We start from the raw sequence: 16,052 nt of genomic DNA, 5'->3' as shown, positions 1-16,052 counted from the left end.
TAACATTTAATAATTTAATAATTAATAAAATGTTTTATTGAATTTAGCATAATGTTGGACAATGAATATGCATCTCTAACCTTATATTATTTGTACAGTTTACCTATATGCATTTATTGTAATGTTATGGATGTCTAAGTACTGTTGACACACTGTTTGCTAACTTGCACTGTCATTGAAGAGTATTAAAATATTATGTAAAGTCATTTGCCTAGTTGTGCAAGTGCTAACAAATCATGCTACAATCTCTCACATGTAGTTTGAGAAAAAGTAGGCAGCAAATGTTTCATTCATTTATTTTATTAAGATAGAACCATGATACCATACTTTATTTATTTTACTATGTCCTCTTGTTAGCCTTCCTTCCAAAGTCCTGCATCCAAAACTAGAATGCAAAGATGATCAAGAAATAACCAAACAAAGAAAACAATTATTCTCATATAGCACAGCAAACCGAGAGAAAAAAGACAACTATTACAAAGATTTAGATTTAACAAGCCTTAAGATAACCTAAAAACCATCATTACCTTCAGTTATGTCAACCTTGTTCGATAACAGCATGTCTGCTTGTGTTTTGTCCATGTTCATGTATAAAGTCTCAGGTTTGTGCTGTAGAAAGATCAATGGATTTTTTAGAAGTCCTTCTAGCAGCTTCTACACCAACCCTTTTAACCAATATTAATTAAGTAAATGAATTAAGATTACCATGAAAGCTTTAAACAGCATACTGCCCATTAGTCTCTGCACTTGTTCCTCCACAACTGGTGATGAGCGAACAAAGTGCTACACAGGGATGAAAGTAAACATTAAGTGATGATCAAGTTTTACATAGAAACCAACCAAAAAGAATTTATCCAACAACCTGGATGACGCTGCTCTATTCTATTGCTCTATTCTATTTCCTTTTTTTTATACATCTATTGACGTTTGCTCCAGCCTTTGTTAATGCCTTTTTTTATTTGGTAATCTGTATTTTCTGCAGCTACAAAAGTGGAAGTCAGTGGAGCACCAAGCAGTGAGCTGTAATGAAGTGTAATTAACTTTTTTCATCTACAAACAGAAATATGTGTCATTAATTTACTAAAACTCACAGTATTACATGCACTATTACCCCCTCATGATGAAAAAAACATCATAGGATGAACTGTCTGTGTGTGTGCACGAGCAAATTACAAACAAAACAAAACATTTGTACCTCCATGGTCAGGCTGGCTTGTATTTGTGCATCAATGTGCTCTCTGTTGCCCATAGCATGCAGAAGGGGCTGGATCACTCCAAGAGAGAGAAGCTCATGAGAAAGTTGCTGATCTTGTGCAGCCAGCAACCTTCAACACATTCAACACCAACCCAAAAAATTAATTCTTTATAACACCACATTACATTCTTTTTTATTTTGGTTTAACATTTATTTTAATAAATATAATGCTTCTCACTATATTTATTGTGTAAAGAACATTAAAGATGTCTATAAAATATGGATTGATTATTGTGTTAACAATATAATAAGTTAAACTTACCGTATAGCTTTAGCTGCAGCAGCTCGTTGCACAAGCACAGGCAAAGATCCTGTCACCTTGATCATTTCAGCACCTGAATTAAGACGTGATAATATAATGTTAATGTGTATGAATGTGCCTTCTTCCCTGCTCCCTAAAAACAGACACTCAATACCTTAACTGAAACTGAAAATTTAGTAATTCATAATTTTGTAATTCATAATTTTGTGTCATATCTCCCAACTGTTAAAATATGCAATAGTAGATTTTTTATATATACAGCCTGGAGCATAACATTGTGGGATTTTTAATGATTTTTATTTTCTGTTCCTTTGTAGGATTTTTAAGGGCACTACTTTATGGATACTTTTATGCACTCAAACAAAATGGTGGAGGGTGAATGTAGTACACCTGTAGGAAAACTAAATAAAAAATAGAAAGCTTATACCTGTGAAAAAATGCTATCTCAAAAAAATGAGGTTTTTGACTGTAGTGTAAAAGTTGCACCATAAACATAGTTTTTTTATTCACACACGAGAAAATGATCTTAGTTTTCTTATTTAAAATCTGCCTCTGTCATTAAGCAGCCTCAAGGTGGTACTGAATCAATCTAAGAACTGATACTAAGTTAGCTTCACTTTCAATAAAAGGGCAGGCATCCATTCTGTCCACCAATGTGTCACCTTCTATGCTTTGGTGCTCCTGTACTTCTTCTTTAGTCTGCCTCAGGAGAGCCACCAAGCCGCTGAGCAGCACTGGTCTCACATCATAACACTTCAGGTCTAAGATCAGATTAATAGCTGCAGAAAAAGATGTACACGTGATAATTTATGACACAAAGAAGAAGAAAAAGTTTAATACAATATGATGTATTGGCTTATCTGCTTTTATCTGCTTACCTTCTTCCTGGACATCCAGGTGCAGGGATCTGAGCACATTCAAAAGAGGTTCTACAATGCTGTGATTGGCTGTCTTTAATTTTGACTGTTGGTGAGAATAATGACATACTTATTAGATCCCTTTGTAAACTGTAAAACTATCATAATTTGCTAGGTTGTCATTACAAGTATAATTTGATGAACAATACTCTGGTTAAAGGTCAAATAACATTTTTTAAAAGTATTAAGTTTAAACCAAGGAGGTGTAAGATAGTGAAAATAAATATTTGAATTTCTATGATCTGTGGAAGTAATTTTACCTGCACAGTGCGTAAAGTGTGCAGGACCAACCTCTGGGCCTTAGGAGAAGTACAAGACATGAGGGCAATCAGACATTTGTAGATCTTGTTTTGGTATTTAGGATTTCCATGAGAAAGTGACTCCAGCAGGACCCATGAAGTCTCTTGGTTTTCCTCTGTCTTTGACTTAGCCATGAACTCTGCTATGATTTTCACACCTACAAGAAAGTAAGAAATTAGAGAGGCAGATATGATGGACACTGATCCAAATTAAACATGCTTTAAAAAGATTTACCATGGCTTTCACAAATAATCTCTTTGTACTTGCGACCGGCATTTGAGACAGTGAGCAGAAGACGCAGAGTTTCTGCCTTGTCCTCCTCTTTGCTCTGAGTATGGCTCAAGATATCCAGGAGAGTGAGAACACCTCCATCCTCCAAGAACTCCATAAGGTACTGATCACTGAAGAAGGTCAGAAAGGTGGGTAGCTTGATAAATATGCATGTCTCACAGACAGTAGTTTGCAGATAATGCTGCAGTATTTTATCTCACTCACTGACTTAAAGTAGACAGGAAGATTCCGATTGCTTTCAGTTGGATTCCCAAGTACGTCCGAAACATGTATCTGAATATTCTGTAAAGGACTGAGCCACAGTCAATATCAAATGATGACAAGTCAACAAGTCAACCTCATAGCAGCAAGTATGTTTACCTGTAAGTATAAATGTGTTCTAAAACACGGGGACACCTTCATCTCTGTTACAGACAAAAATATGCTTTCAAGCTTTCAATTATATACAGTAGGTTGGAAAAAGCACAACATGTATGTGAACACTGACATTAACTTGATAAACCAAAGTTATCTGGAATCTAATCAAACACAATATAGTTGTGGGTTAGAACACTTTACATATTAAGTTTGCTGTTCATATGAAGCATCTGCTGAGGTGAATCATGTGTCGCAAAAAACATTTTGATTTCCATATAGATGGAAAAACTTACAAATTATCGTCAAAGAGTTTAGATATTCAATAGAACACAAATTAACTATAAATGAAGATGATTAAGTGCTGTGGTTTCTCTAACTTAAGTGGGTACTCAGATGACCCCAAAGGAAAAATGAAGATTGATCAGTAAGGTTCTGTAAGAAAGAAACCCAAAGTAAAAACTGGAGCACCATGAACCATCCAACAGTTTTGGGACACCACAGGTGGACACCACATGGTGGGACACTACAGAGAAGGCTTCCCATTACCAAAATGTAAAACATCCCAGCACACCTAAAGTTTACAGAAAGTACATGGACACACTGTTTTGTGGACTGATGCAACTAACACAGCTCTGCTTCTGTTGTAAGAAGGGCACCATGAGAACAATATACCAACAGTGAAGTGTTTTTTCGAAGTGTGTTTTGCTGCGAGGGTAATTCCTAAGTCTGGCAAATGACCTTGCTGTATAATGTTAAATGGCTGTATGCTGGCTGAAGCTCAGTAAAGGTGGTGCAGCAGGACAATGACCCTAACGATCAAAGTAATTCTGGTGCACAATGACTAATGGTGATGCATTTAAATATGTATTCACAGCCCACATCATAAAAATATGGCTGAGCTGAAGCAGTTCTGTAAGAATAATTCCCCCTATAATGTAGCTCTGAACCTCAGCTACTGACCATGCTTCCTGCTTCCAGTGGAGTGTTATGGGAGCCTGTTATTAAACCAAAGGGGTCATTAACTATCATCAGCATTGTGAATGTTTGATGTGTTCGCTAAAGACACAAAATTAGATTATAAGGGTTTGTGTGTTATTAGCTTAGGTGGGCTGTTTTTATCTGTACCTGTTATAAAATGAAGACCTTGACATTTTTTTTGACCAAGCAGTACTAAAAAGTCTGGCCAGTGTTCATCCAGAATTGGAAAATGTGGGTTTTCTCTAATTAAGATCTTGCTCGCAATGAAACCCCCCCTCCAGTGCCATGCATGGCTAAATACAGTATAGGCTAAGCATTTCAGAACCAAGTTCATACTAAAGATGTACACAAAGTGCGTGAACTAGTGCCTGGGCATGTGTGGTTCTCAAAGTATTATACTATACTATATACAAAGGTAACTACTACAATTGAACCTCTCAAGCCATGAAGAAGGATACGTGAGCCTCATCCATGTGGTGAGTCGAGCCAGGAAGAGACTGGCAACCTGCGCAAACTGTAGCTCCAGTTCATAAAACGTCTTCCCCGTGTTCTGAGTCACAAACGTGTTCAACATGCGGCTGCGGGCCGTACCGTCACCGCGGTCCCATTCTCGAAGAAAACTGAGCACTTTGCCAATGTTAGCTTGTTCCTCCTGTGCTGACATCGCACTAAAAAGCAGACAGTAATTGTTGCTAAGCAACACCACCACAACACTTAGACAGTCTCTAAATGGGTAGCCACGACTTTGAGGAACCTGAATAACGACTGAAATCTTCTGCCCAGATCGGGGAAGACATGTAACTCCACTTAAGAGCACCAAACATGACGTTTTCGTGGGGTCTGCTCACAATGAGATTTGAAATAAATAAACAGAAGTGTATAGGCAGATTTTTAAAAAAAATCGATATATGCCAAGTCTATATCTTCCGTCTATATTTTCTCCTGTGTGATATTTCACCTTTGTGATATTTAATTTTTATTTCTTTCTTTTTGTAAGTGTTAAAATTCTTATCGTAAAGTCCTATTTCAAAAAACAAACAAACAAGAAAACTGGTTTCAAAAAAGACACTTTCTAAATAAAGCAATTATATTTAAATTTGGGGTAATTTCATGGTCCTACATATGGGGTAGGTAGAAGTCACTGCAATAATTTGTTTTAAAGGAAGACATGATAGTGAAAAAAACGTGAAAAGGTTTTTAAAGGTTTAAAGTATAAAGTAGATTCTTACTCTCTAAAGGAACATCATTCCACAGAAGGGAAATGTTGAAGCTCTTCTAGCTGTTCTGCTGATGGACTTTTTAATTCTGTATTTCTCTGACTTGTATGTTCTTACAGTCTGCCTGGAAGCTGTTGGCTTTCAGAGAGTTTAGAGGGTGCCCAGGGTTGTGGCATATTGAGGAATGTATATGTGTGTGGCTGGTTTTTTTTATATTACATAATAAAGAAATAAATATATAGAATATAGTAGTTCCTCCTTTCTATTTGCTGAAGTGTTCTTGGGCAAGACACTGAATCCTCAGCTGCTTCCAATAGGGTTGTGTGTGTGTATGCGTGTGTGTGTGTGTGTGTGTGTGTGTGTGTGTGTGTGTGTGTGTGTGTGTGTGTGTGTGAGTGAGTGTGTGAGAGAGAAACACCATTGTAAAGACGTTTGGATAAAAGTGCTATATAAGCAGAGCTTTCGGCATCAGTTCCTCTGGAAAGTGGTGTGGTTGTGTGGGTGTGGTGATTTCTGCAAGATTACTGCAAACGTATCTGTTAAATTGTGCAGTTTTTTTCAGTTTCTCCACATGCAAATGTATTTCTATATATACACTTAATTGCCACTCCTGGTAAGTTAATTTAACGATAACAATAAAACTATCTAGACTACTAATTATTTGTTTAGAATTTATCTTTCTATATGTTTGCTTGTACTGAGTTGTGTGACAGAAAACATTTATTTCCATGACATTTGAAAATTAACCTGCACTGTTACAAGAACTTTGTTAAATGTTTTCTTTCTTTCATGTCTATCATTCATACCTCCCTGAGATTATGATGATAAAATCTGCCACTTTCTGTCTTCTTTACCTTTGTCTTTCCTTCTCATTTCCCCCAGTCTACTGCAATCAAAATGAAAGAAAATACTTTACTATTCTACTTCTTTTTGCTGAGGATCAGCTTGTCCGCTGGTGAGTAATCTGTTTTTAACCTGTGAAATCGGAAATTTTGCTGTTCCTAAATGGCTAAACGTGGATCTACAGTATTAACTGCGAACTGGTGTAAAGTAATCTGGTCATATTTGTAAAGAATATTGAAGGAGATAGTTCAAGAATGCAGAAAATATTGATGAAGAATAGGTCACAGAAATTTTAACATATACTGTAAATTAAAAACTGACATAATTTACGAGACAAATCCACCATAATAGAATAAGAAACATAATCTGAAGTTCATAGTAAACGTATTATTAGTCTTGTTCTATTTGACACGGATTACGAAAGTTAGTTGTTACATCTTTCTTTAGGTCACGAGGAAGGTTACATCAGGCTGGCTGGTGGTCAACATTTCTCTGAGGGCCGTGTGGAGATCTTTCATGATGGTGTTTGGGGTACTGTGTGTGATGACGACTGGGACATAAATGATGCTCATGTGGTGTGTCGCCAGCTCCTTTTCCCTGGTGCAACAGAAGCTGTAGGATCATCTAAATTTGGCAACGGTAATAAAGCTGTCTCTAAAAAAAGTCTCTAAAACTCAAAGCATAAGTCTTTGATCCCATTACTCTGTTTTCCTCTCACAGTCCAAAGAGATGCATGTTAGGTTAATTGGCGACTTTAAATTGCCTGTAAGCGTGAATGTGAGTGTGAATGGTTGTCTGTATGTGTTAGTCTCTCTGTATTAGCCCTGACATAGACTGGTGTCTGTCAATAGCTCTGTCTTTCGCCCATTTACGGCTGGACTCTAAACAGGGTAAGCAGTCAAGATAAAGAATGGATACGCTTTAGACATGGTTACAATCTGTTTGTATTCTGTTGTTAAGGGGAAGGCAACATATGGATGGATGATCTGGGCTGTACTGGGTCAGAGATAAACCTGGTCCAATGTCCGTTTCCTGGGTGGGGCATCCATAACTGTGGTCACTCAGAGGATGCTGGTGTTACATGCGAAAATGGTGAGGCAACCAATGTTTAGGGTCTAACTATGCATCTATCTTAGTTTATATGGAGAAATAAAGTGTGAGAAGTCAGACACTGCTTTCTCTTCACAATACCTGAGTCCACATCATTCACTGTGTATTGACCTCCATCAGGGTCAGGATCTATCAACAGAGATTTCAGCCATGAGTATGATTTGGACTACAACACAAGCCTCTCTCATCAGCTGGGTGAGCTCTTTGACAGTGGACATGACTGTGACTTGAACATTGCCGTACTGGTAGACAACAACACTGTGGAGACAATCTGTGCTCACAAAGTCATCCTTTCCCTGAGCTCAAACCTCAAAACATCACAGCCGGACCTTAACCAGCTCAGCATTGATGTCACATTTGACTGCAGTCAACATGCCAACAATTTTATCAGGTAAAAGCAAACTGCCATCTATGTGTCCCCTGTTTTGTCATGGATATCTTCACCAATCATTTGTTGTCGAAATATTTTCATTTCAGATACTTCTACAAAAGACAGATTAAAATCACATCCTCCTCCTCCCATTGTATTCTCAAGATGGCATCCGACTGGGCTTTGACAGAATTTCACAATGAGGCCACAAATCTTTTTAGACTGTTCCTACCAGAAGATTCCACGTTCCAGAATCAGAACATGTTCTATGACTATGCAGTTCATACAGGCGATGAGTCACTGCAGGAAGTTTGTCTGCGTTATTTGGCCTGGAACTTTGAGGCATTGATTCAATCCCCAGCATGGACAAACACACCGTTTGAGCTGGTCAAAGCTCTTCTGTCTCGCTCAGACCTGGTGGTGCATAATGAAACTGTCATCCTGAGAGGACTGGAGAGATGGGCGGCAGCCCAAGGAAACACAACTATTCCTGAGATTCTTCTGAAACTTATTCGTTTTCCAATGATCCCAGCTGAGGACCTATACACACTTGATGGCTCAAAGTACCAGGCCAGCAAGTTGCAGGGATTTCACTTCAATTCTCTGCTCTTCACAACATTGCACAATGCCTTGACAGAAGAACAAAATACGTACACGCCCAGGGTTTACACTGGCAGCCCATGGAGCTTTAGCTTCAGCTACTACATTGTCAAATATTACAGGGATTTAGGGATATACACTGTTCGGGGCCAGAACACCAATAGCTTGACTTCTGATTTTCGAACACCTGTTCATAACAGTGCTTATTTTGCTTTGCATAGCATGCTCTGGAAAACAAGGATTTATATCAGTGATCAAGACTGCTCAAGTGAAAGTGTCTCTTGTCCATCTTTGCCAGCTGTCAGTTTAAAGATTCAAGAAAAGAACAGGGCTTTACCCACTGAGGTGGAGGGACGGATTCGTTACAGCAACAGGCTTGTTGTCATGTGTGAAGGGAGATACGTGTTCCACGTTGGTGAATTTAATGGTGTTAACGGTGAGAATCTTGTATTTGTTCCAAGCAGCACAGAACAAGCCTATCCATGCCACTCAAACCTGTTCTCCTACCAAGTGGTGGTACGTCCTGAGTACTCCACAGATTAGTCCTACTGGGACAGACAACATGAGGGAGAATGAACAAAGGTGTAAATCTATAGTTAGCACAGTGCCAAATTCAGTGCAGAAAATCATTTAACATGAAGTCAAGTTTGACCTATATTTTTAAGATAAGTTAAGGTTCTCTACAATTCTAATAATCACAATCATATCTTTTCATTTCTACTTTTTAATTTACTTCATTTATGCATTTTCAAAAGAGTATGTCATAAAAATACCCTTTGATGTAGGCAGTATAATAGCTCTAATATATCAAAACTATGATTGACAGATTGTCAGTTACACATCAAACATGTTACAATTGTTGTTCTGAAAATTTGTAATAAAAAGATTAAGACTGTGTAATAAATTGGTTAAATACGTCAAAGTATTTATAAACATTGTGTCAGTACATGATACAAATATGTGTCTAATAATACTTTAATAATGCTGTGTTGTGTGAAAATACACTCTCATTGGTCATTATCTGTGCCTAATGTTATCAGTTATCAGCTGGTAAATTACTGTGCAAAAAAAAATAAAAAATCTGTGCAAACGTTTGTATCCCGCCCTTAAAAAATTTTTACATTAAATATTATGTTGATGAAGAAAATTCAATAGCTCTTAACATTGTAGCTCCATCTCAAGCATTTAACATCTAGTTGAAGAGATCAGATGAGATGTGTCCTTTGTATGAACAGATGTCTGGTAATTCTTCTAAAATGGCAACAACATGAGACATTGATTTGAACAGACAGAAGGTGAAAATTCAGGTGTTCTCAAGTTTAGAAGTAACAAATGCTGGTGCCACTGCCAGCAATATACTGTGAAACACAGTAATAATAAATAGATTTGAATTAAAATAAACTAAGTAAATGTCACTTGGGTAGGTTGATGGGATTGTTGTATGTACAATCATAAAGGAATAAAATACCTGTGGGCTATGTCTATTTGCCCAGTGGAGTAAAGTACCATCAAATAGAAATGCAGTAAATGTCTTATTGCTTATTTCACTAGTACATTAGATGTGCTTATAGCTTTTGGTTTTGGATTTAAACGCAGCCGTTTTCTGTCGTTTGAACGTGGCTCAGTAGGACCAGCAGGTGGGGCAGTGAAGGGGACCCTGCTGGGACGGAGCTGGAGCTCTGCTGCCCCCCACTGGCTGCTTCCCGCAAACGTGCCTCCTGTCGTGGATAACGAAGGACCATGTAGCGAGGAAAACGGTAGAATAAAAGAGCCGGGGAACGAGCTCGTAACGTACCACCGAGCTTGTTTATAATGTTTCTCACAAACAAAGTATCGCAGTCTGCAGTCTAAACTTTTCATGTGCCCGCATGATTAAAAGCCGCTGATTCACTCGCTCGGCTAGTTGCGAGACTTTATCTTTCAGGAGGAAACGCAGATTTGCGGCCACGTTTTTCACACTTTCATGCAGATTAAAGTAACGCTTCTGCAACCGCCATCTCCGTAATGATTAGTGCCGAGTGTTTCCGTGTTTAAGGCAAACGGCTGCGGGACTAATGGCAGACCGACCGGACCGGCACGGCGGCTCCGACAGTCCCGTCCACAAGAACACAGGGAGAGTGACAGGGACGGGGAGAGGGAGAGAGAAAGGGGAGGGGAGCTGACATTAAAGCAACACAACAAGGAAACTACACTGCCGAGCCACGGACGCCTTCATTTTATGTTTTTGAATAATAGCCGGAGCTGGTGTGGCGAGGTGTATCTGTGAAATCTGCCCGGAGCTCAACCCCGTAAAGACGCAAGTTCCCGGAAAAGCAGCAGCTTTTTGACCGAGTTGGGTTTGAAGGCGCTTCTCCGACGCGTTCAGAGAAATGGGTGAGAATAATGAAAGAGGGCTTTTAATTGTAATTCTGGGGGAAATTAACAGAGGGGGAGCGGGCCTGTTCTTGCGGACAGAGCTGTGCACTAATGGGAGGCGGAAACAAAGGCCAACCGCACAGCTCAGCCGTAATTAATGAAATACCAATTTAGATGATCATTTGTCTATTTTGTTCCCTCGAGATTCCTCTCATGGTCATTTTAGGACATCATTTTAGAATGCAGCACTTATGAAGGGTGCTGGCAGCTGAGCTTTCATTAAAAAGTCATTATAATTAAAATGCCGGACGTCCACACTGGCTTTGTTTCGGATGTTACTTTGATGTGCAGATGTTTAACTGACAGTCAGGTGCTTTGGCTAATTTTGAAACCTCTGAGGACCATGACCTTTGAAAAGGAAGCCTGTTTTAAGTTCAGCTGCCAAGTTAATGGCTGTGCTTCAACCTCAATGTTACCTCCATCCAGCAGACCTGAGGATCCTTGGTGTGTGACTGTCTGTGTGTCCTCAGGCTCAGAGCCACCCAGCTCTCCACAGGTAGTGGAGGATGGAGGTGAAGAGGACGAGGAGGAGCTGAGTGGAGGGGAGGAGGCAGACCTGAGGTCAAGCTCTGGCCGGGGCTCCCTGCTGACCCGGAGGGGCATCACCCTGAGAGTGCTGCTCAAGGACGGCCTGGTGGAGCCGGGGGATGGGGTGCTAGCCATTCACTACCTGGTAATAACACCATCCGTAGTGGTACAAGTACACAAACTTAATACTCAAGTAAAAGTGCAAGTATTTGACTCAAAACATACTCCACTACAAATAGAAGTGGATCTACATCTGCAAAAACTAACTAATAGTCAAAGCTGTACAGTTCATGTAATGGAGTAAAAGTTAAAGTAGGCTAAAATGGATTTACACAAGTAAAGTATAAGTACTGCAAAACACTGTATCACAGCTGTGCACAGTTAACTATGATTACACATTTCATCTGTACAGTAACAGCGAGATGCAACAGGCAAATCACATGTATTTCTTGTTTTTACGCCTTCTTTCTTCTCTGCTTCCTCAGGGTAAGAACTTTGTGGGGGACCTGTTGAATGATGGAAAAATTCGATGGGTGGAGACAGGCCAGATCTTTAACTCCCCCAGTGCCTGGGCGACACACTGCAAACGTCTAGTCAACCCAGCCAAGAAGTCCGGCTGTGGTTGGGCATCTGTACGCTACCGGGGACAGAAATTGGTCCAGTACAAAACAACATGGCTGCACAAGTATCAGCCCAGTGCAGACATGGTAAGAGAAGAGCATAAATTAAACCTCAAATGTCCAGAGGCAATAAACCGCCCTAATTTTATAGTTCAGAAATCATGGCCCAGTTTTTGTCTTAAACAATCAAAATAACAGAAGGTGGTTCTACACAACTTATTTGATACAGTTCTATATAAGAAAACGTGGATATAACAAGGAATGACAGAGCTCAGATACAGCACAGCAACACTGAGGCTGAACGGTGGATTTTTCAAGGGTGTAGAGTCTGACGGTTGTTGAAAAGAGAGACTGGTAGAGACAAGAAGGAAAATGAGGAGAAACAAAATATGTGCTGATTGTGAAAGAGGGATGTTGAAATCTGTAAAAAAGAGCATTACTTTATTGCACAGAATGGCAGTGTTTCATAACCTTTTTGCCTTATGACCTCTGAAAATTAAACTTGTCTTTCTGTAAAATGTTACTGCTCTACAAGGAAGAACATCTAAGTTCATCTAAGTGAGACATGTTTTTACAGCACTGACTGATTTTTGTAGTGTTTAGAGAGCAGAAAATACAAAAAAAAGCAAAGAATTGTTTGATCTCTGTCACTTCCCAGTTTTGTCTCGTGCAAAGACTGTACCTGTATCTGTATACGCATACATGTTATGTCATTATATTTATATAACATCTTATAATGCATTTGATTTTGTGTTGTGCCAGAGTCTGGTGAGTGAGGAGGATGATGATGAGGATGAAGAGGAAGGGAAAACAGCTGTGCAAGCAGATGAGAAAAACAAGAATACCAAACCTGGATTACATGGTACGAATATCTCTTCTCTTCTCTTCTCTTCTCTTCTCTTCTCTTCTCTTCTCTTCTCTTCTCTTCTCTTCTCTTCTCTTCTCTTCTCTTCTCATCTCTTCTAATTTGGAAAACAAATCTTTACTCTTTCAGACGCAGTGGTTTCGCGGAGGACTGACCGAGAGAGAATCCCGGTTCGATACTGCACCTTGGGCACCAGGGACGCTGCCAGGTACTGTCTATAATTAAGAGTGGACCATGTCGGTTCACTTTAATTCTGCGTAAAGTGAACGGGGGGATAATTGACAATCACTTCACACACACAGAGATCCACACACACTCGTGGAGCTGTCAGCCTTCTCAGCCATCAACAGATTCCAGCCTTTCAATGTAGCTGTGTCCAGTAATGTACTGCTGCTAATGGTGAGGAACAGCTCGATTTAAAAAAGCATATTTAGTACTGAATAAGAGTTAAGCGAACAAGCTACCTGCATTTTCTTTGTCTTATCAGGACTTCCACTGTCACCTGACATCCAGTGAGGTGGTTGGATATCTTGGGGGGCGGTGGGATACTAATACACAATGTAAGTGTGACTTCTTAAAAAGTAACAATCAAAAAAAAATCTACAATTGCAAAGATCAGAATACAGGCAGCACATAAGGAGTCAAACATCTTTTTCTCTGCGCTTGCCGTTTTTCAGTGCTGACAGTCTTACGGGCTTTCCCCTGTCGGACCAGGCTGGCAGACAGAGATTCTGCTTCCGCTGTTGAGGAGGAGGTAACACATGGCTCTAACAGCATGTTAGACTTTTGAAAACCAAAAAAAGCGAATGACATCTATTTAAAACAGTTAAAACCCCTAAGACATTTCAGCAGCCAGCACTTGTCAACAAGCACATCTTTTTCCAGACTTTTCAGAGTTTCCTGCGGTCACTGCGCCAAGTGTTTCTACTCCAAAGTCAATGTGCTTTGCTGTTAAAATGAATACTAGTGAAGTAAAATAATGACAAATATCACAGGTTTTTGCTCTGCGTATGCAATCATACAGAAATAAACACAAAATCCTAAAACAGGATTTTTCAACAGCTTTTTCTTTTTGTTTCTGTGCAATGATGAATATAGAAAAACAAGTGATGTAGATCTTTGGGGCACTCAATCAAAGCTTGACTGATCTGCGTGTGAGCAGGTGCTGTCAGTAATAATTACTGTGTTGATGTACATGTATTTACTTCTATTCTGGTGAAACTAAATATAAAGCAAAGCATTCATATTAGCATGACATGTTTATTGTCATCCAGATCTGCCAGAACCTGTTTTTGCGTGGGCTCTCTTTGGTCGGGTGGTACCACAGTCACCCGCGAGGTCCGGCTCTTCCATCACTGCAGGACATTGACTCCCAGATGGATCATCAGCTGAGGCTGCAGGGTTCAAACAACGGCTTCCAGCCCTGTCTGGGCATTATCTGTGGTAAGTCTTGGGCTTTTTTCTACTTTGAGGGCTACAGATTGATAAGTATTGATCCGTGATAATGAAAATTCTCTTTTTGAACAACTCTTTCACAGGATGCTATGAAAATATACAAACACTTTATGGATCCTTTGCAAGAATTGTTACCAAATTGTATTACTGACCAAAGGGAATGTTTTTCTGCAAATTCTACGTACATTTTGGCTATCAGCTCCTTCAACTACCAGGTAGCTTTACCATCACTTGGCTTTTAACTCTACGTTTCTGTTCTCTAGGACCGTATTATCACGGTAATCAAGGTGTGGCATCAACAATCACACCATTCTGGGTTGTACCACCACCTGAGGTAAAGATATTATTACCAAGATAATTTCAGCCGCTCATCTTCCTATTTTAAAGTTTTGTTGCTTTAGTAACAAGTTAGTTAGTTGACAGCTGTTCATTATCTAATTTCTTTCAGCAACGACCTAATGACTACGGAATCCCAGTGGCTGTTGAGGTCACCTATGTGCAGGACAACTTTCTCACCAGTGATGTTCTTAATGAGATGGTACTGATGCTGCAGCCTTGGACTAAAGAAAATACAAACATTTTGTTTTAAATAAGTCCTGTAAATAAATACAAAAGTGTTTGGCTCTGCTTATTTCTTTCACAGATGCTGCTGGTCGACTACTACAGGGCAGCTCCTGACCTCGTCCAATTCAACCAGTACTGGTGTCCTGATACCACCATGATGGACAAGATCAAGGTAGGGTGACTTACAGATTTTAACCTGAGACCCTCGAGTGTTTTATGAGACACCATACAGCCAGACCTAATATCTTGGATTGTCTCGTTCCTCAGGGGTCTCTGAGTTGTCATGCTCCAAAAGACCAGGCCTACTCTCAGATCTTAGAGCATGTCTACAGTCAGCTGAGTAACATGCCATGAGTGGATCTGCTCTGCATGTTTACAGCACACGTGGTTGCTCTCCATTACAAGTTGATACATCTCCAAAAAACTTTTGCGTGGAACACATGGCTGAGAGCGGAAGAGCAGTGTCAGAGCTTCCAAAATTTGTAGATGCCTTGTTTCCTCTAATACATTTGTAAGACCTAATCCTGATACAGCATTATCTGTGATACTAGTCAAACAGGGAGCACCTCTTACCTTTTACACATGGACCTATGTCCCCATCTGTGCCAGGTTCCTGTGGTGTAGGCAGATGTGGCCAGGTATGTACAATGTAAACCTTTAATGTGTTGATTTTGCCTTTATAGAAAATTAATGAGATAGTGGGTTGGATAAAAAAGTGCAAAGTAGTGCAAATTTAAAAAAAGTACCATAGCAATGTATGCAAATGTGGTTTAACCTAAAACTGTACTCTGCATTAGGTCTTTATGTTCCAAGTCAAATTAGGCGGCTGCAAATCCATTGTGCCAAGCAATTTCTAATGACCCTGTGTGTGCTGTGTTGTGAATGTGCCCCTCTACTGTTCGTCAGGTTACATGAGACAAGAGTCCTGTTGGTTAGGACAGATACTTGCTTCCTTTTTACCTGTACTGTATTTATTACTAACTGTGGATTGTGTGATGTACATGTATTAAGATTAATGCCTTAAGCCTGCTGATTGATGATCTAAAGCATTAAAATATACACACTGGAACTATTTGAACATAACTGCGTTTACTCATTTTTTTTT

The 16,052-nt window shown here is 39.5% G+C and overlaps 3 protein-coding genes across 5 annotated transcripts; 2 read left to right on the top strand and 1 right to left on the bottom strand.

Moving 5' to 3' along the window:
• Window positions 1–265: 265 nt before the first annotated feature.
• On the bottom strand, window positions 266–5,736 carry armh1 (armadillo like helical domain containing 1). Of its 3 annotated transcripts, XM_067512692.1 has the most exons (12): window positions 5,590–5,736; window positions 4,819–5,028; window positions 3,230–3,298; window positions 2,969–3,135; window positions 2,695–2,891; window positions 2,396–2,480; window positions 2,180–2,296; window positions 1,518–1,590; window positions 1,196–1,325; window positions 706–783; window positions 528–609; window positions 266–385 (listed from the first exon to the last, which is right to left on the bottom strand). In XM_067512692.1, exons 2-12 carry the CDS (start codon window positions 5,022–5,024, stop codon window positions 354–356), a joined length of 1,236 nt encoding a protein of 411 aa, XP_067368793.1. In that variant the 5' UTR covers window positions 5,025–5,028; window positions 5,590–5,736; the 3' UTR covers window positions 266–353. The 3 variants fall into 3 exon arrangements, with proteins under 3 accessions (XP_067368793.1, XP_067368796.1, XP_067368795.1); XM_067512695.1 differs by lacking the exon at window positions 4,819–5,028 and having other exon boundaries at window positions 3,230–3,317; XM_067512694.1 differs by lacking the exon at window positions 5,590–5,736 and having other exon boundaries at window positions 3,234–3,298; window positions 4,819–4,969.
• Window positions 5,737–6,038: 302 nt separating this feature from the next.
• LOC137131436 (galectin-3-binding protein A-like) lies at window positions 6,039–9,617 on the top strand. Its single transcript, XM_067512682.1, has 6 exons — window positions 6,039–6,190; window positions 6,460–6,532; window positions 6,868–7,059; window positions 7,381–7,512; window positions 7,651–7,921; window positions 8,008–9,617. The coding sequence occupies exons 2-6, from the start codon at window positions 6,475–6,477 to the stop codon at window positions 9,041–9,043; spliced, it is 1,689 nt and encodes a 562-aa protein (XP_067368783.1). The 5' UTR covers window positions 6,039–6,190; window positions 6,460–6,474; the 3' UTR covers window positions 9,044–9,617.
• Window positions 9,618–10,246: 629 nt separating this feature from the next.
• On the top strand, window positions 10,247–16,030 carry mpnd (MPN domain containing). Its single transcript, XM_067512679.1, has 13 exons — window positions 10,247–10,873; window positions 11,386–11,588; window positions 11,929–12,150; window positions 12,826–12,925; window positions 13,058–13,136; window positions 13,231–13,327; window positions 13,416–13,488; window positions 13,606–13,682; window positions 14,203–14,371; window positions 14,647–14,717; window positions 14,832–14,921; window positions 15,027–15,119; window positions 15,215–16,030. The coding sequence occupies exons 1-13, from the start codon at window positions 10,870–10,872 to the stop codon at window positions 15,299–15,301; spliced, it is 1,365 nt and encodes a 454-aa protein (XP_067368780.1). The 5' UTR covers window positions 10,247–10,869; the 3' UTR covers window positions 15,302–16,030.
• Window positions 16,031–16,052: the final 22 nt, after the last annotated feature.

The sequence above is a fragment of the Channa argus genome, chromosome 8, assembly GCF_033026475.1.
Source record: "Channa argus isolate prfri chromosome 8, Channa argus male v1.0, whole genome shotgun sequence".
Taxonomy (NCBI): domain Eukaryota; kingdom Metazoa; phylum Chordata; class Actinopteri; order Anabantiformes; family Channidae; genus Channa; species Channa argus.
This window is presented reverse-complemented; position numbering and strand designations above follow the sequence as displayed.

Coding starts and splice junctions, on each gene's coding strand:
- armh1 (XM_067512692.1), bottom strand. CDS start 5,024: ATGTCAGCACAGGAGGAACAAGCTAACATTGGCAAAGTGCTCAGTTTT. Junction 1,591..2,179: donor GGAGCACCAAAGCATAGAAG/GTGACACATTGG, acceptor GTCTTAATTCAG/GTGCTGAAATGATCAAGGTG. Junction 1,326..1,517: donor GCTGCAGCTAAAGCTATACG/GTAAGTTTAACT, acceptor AATGTGTTGAAG/GTTGCTGGCTGCACAAGATC.
- mpnd (XM_067512679.1), top strand. Junction 13,683..14,202: donor CTTCCGCTGTTGAGGAGGAG/GTAACACATGGC, acceptor ATTGTCATCCAG/ATCTGCCAGAACCTGTTTTT. Junction 14,922..15,026: donor GTGATGTTCTTAATGAGATG/GTACTGATGCTG, acceptor TTTCTTTCACAG/ATGCTGCTGGTCGACTACTA.
- LOC137131436 (XM_067512682.1), top strand. CDS start 6,475: ATGAAAGAAAATACTTTACTATTCTACTTCTTTTTGCTGAGGATCAGC. Junction 6,533..6,867: donor GAGGATCAGCTTGTCCGCTG/GTGAGTAATCTG, acceptor ATCTTTCTTTAG/GTCACGAGGAAGGTTACATC. Junction 7,060..7,380: donor ATCATCTAAATTTGGCAACG/GTAATAAAGCTG, acceptor TCTGTTGTTAAG/GGGAAGGCAACATATGGATG.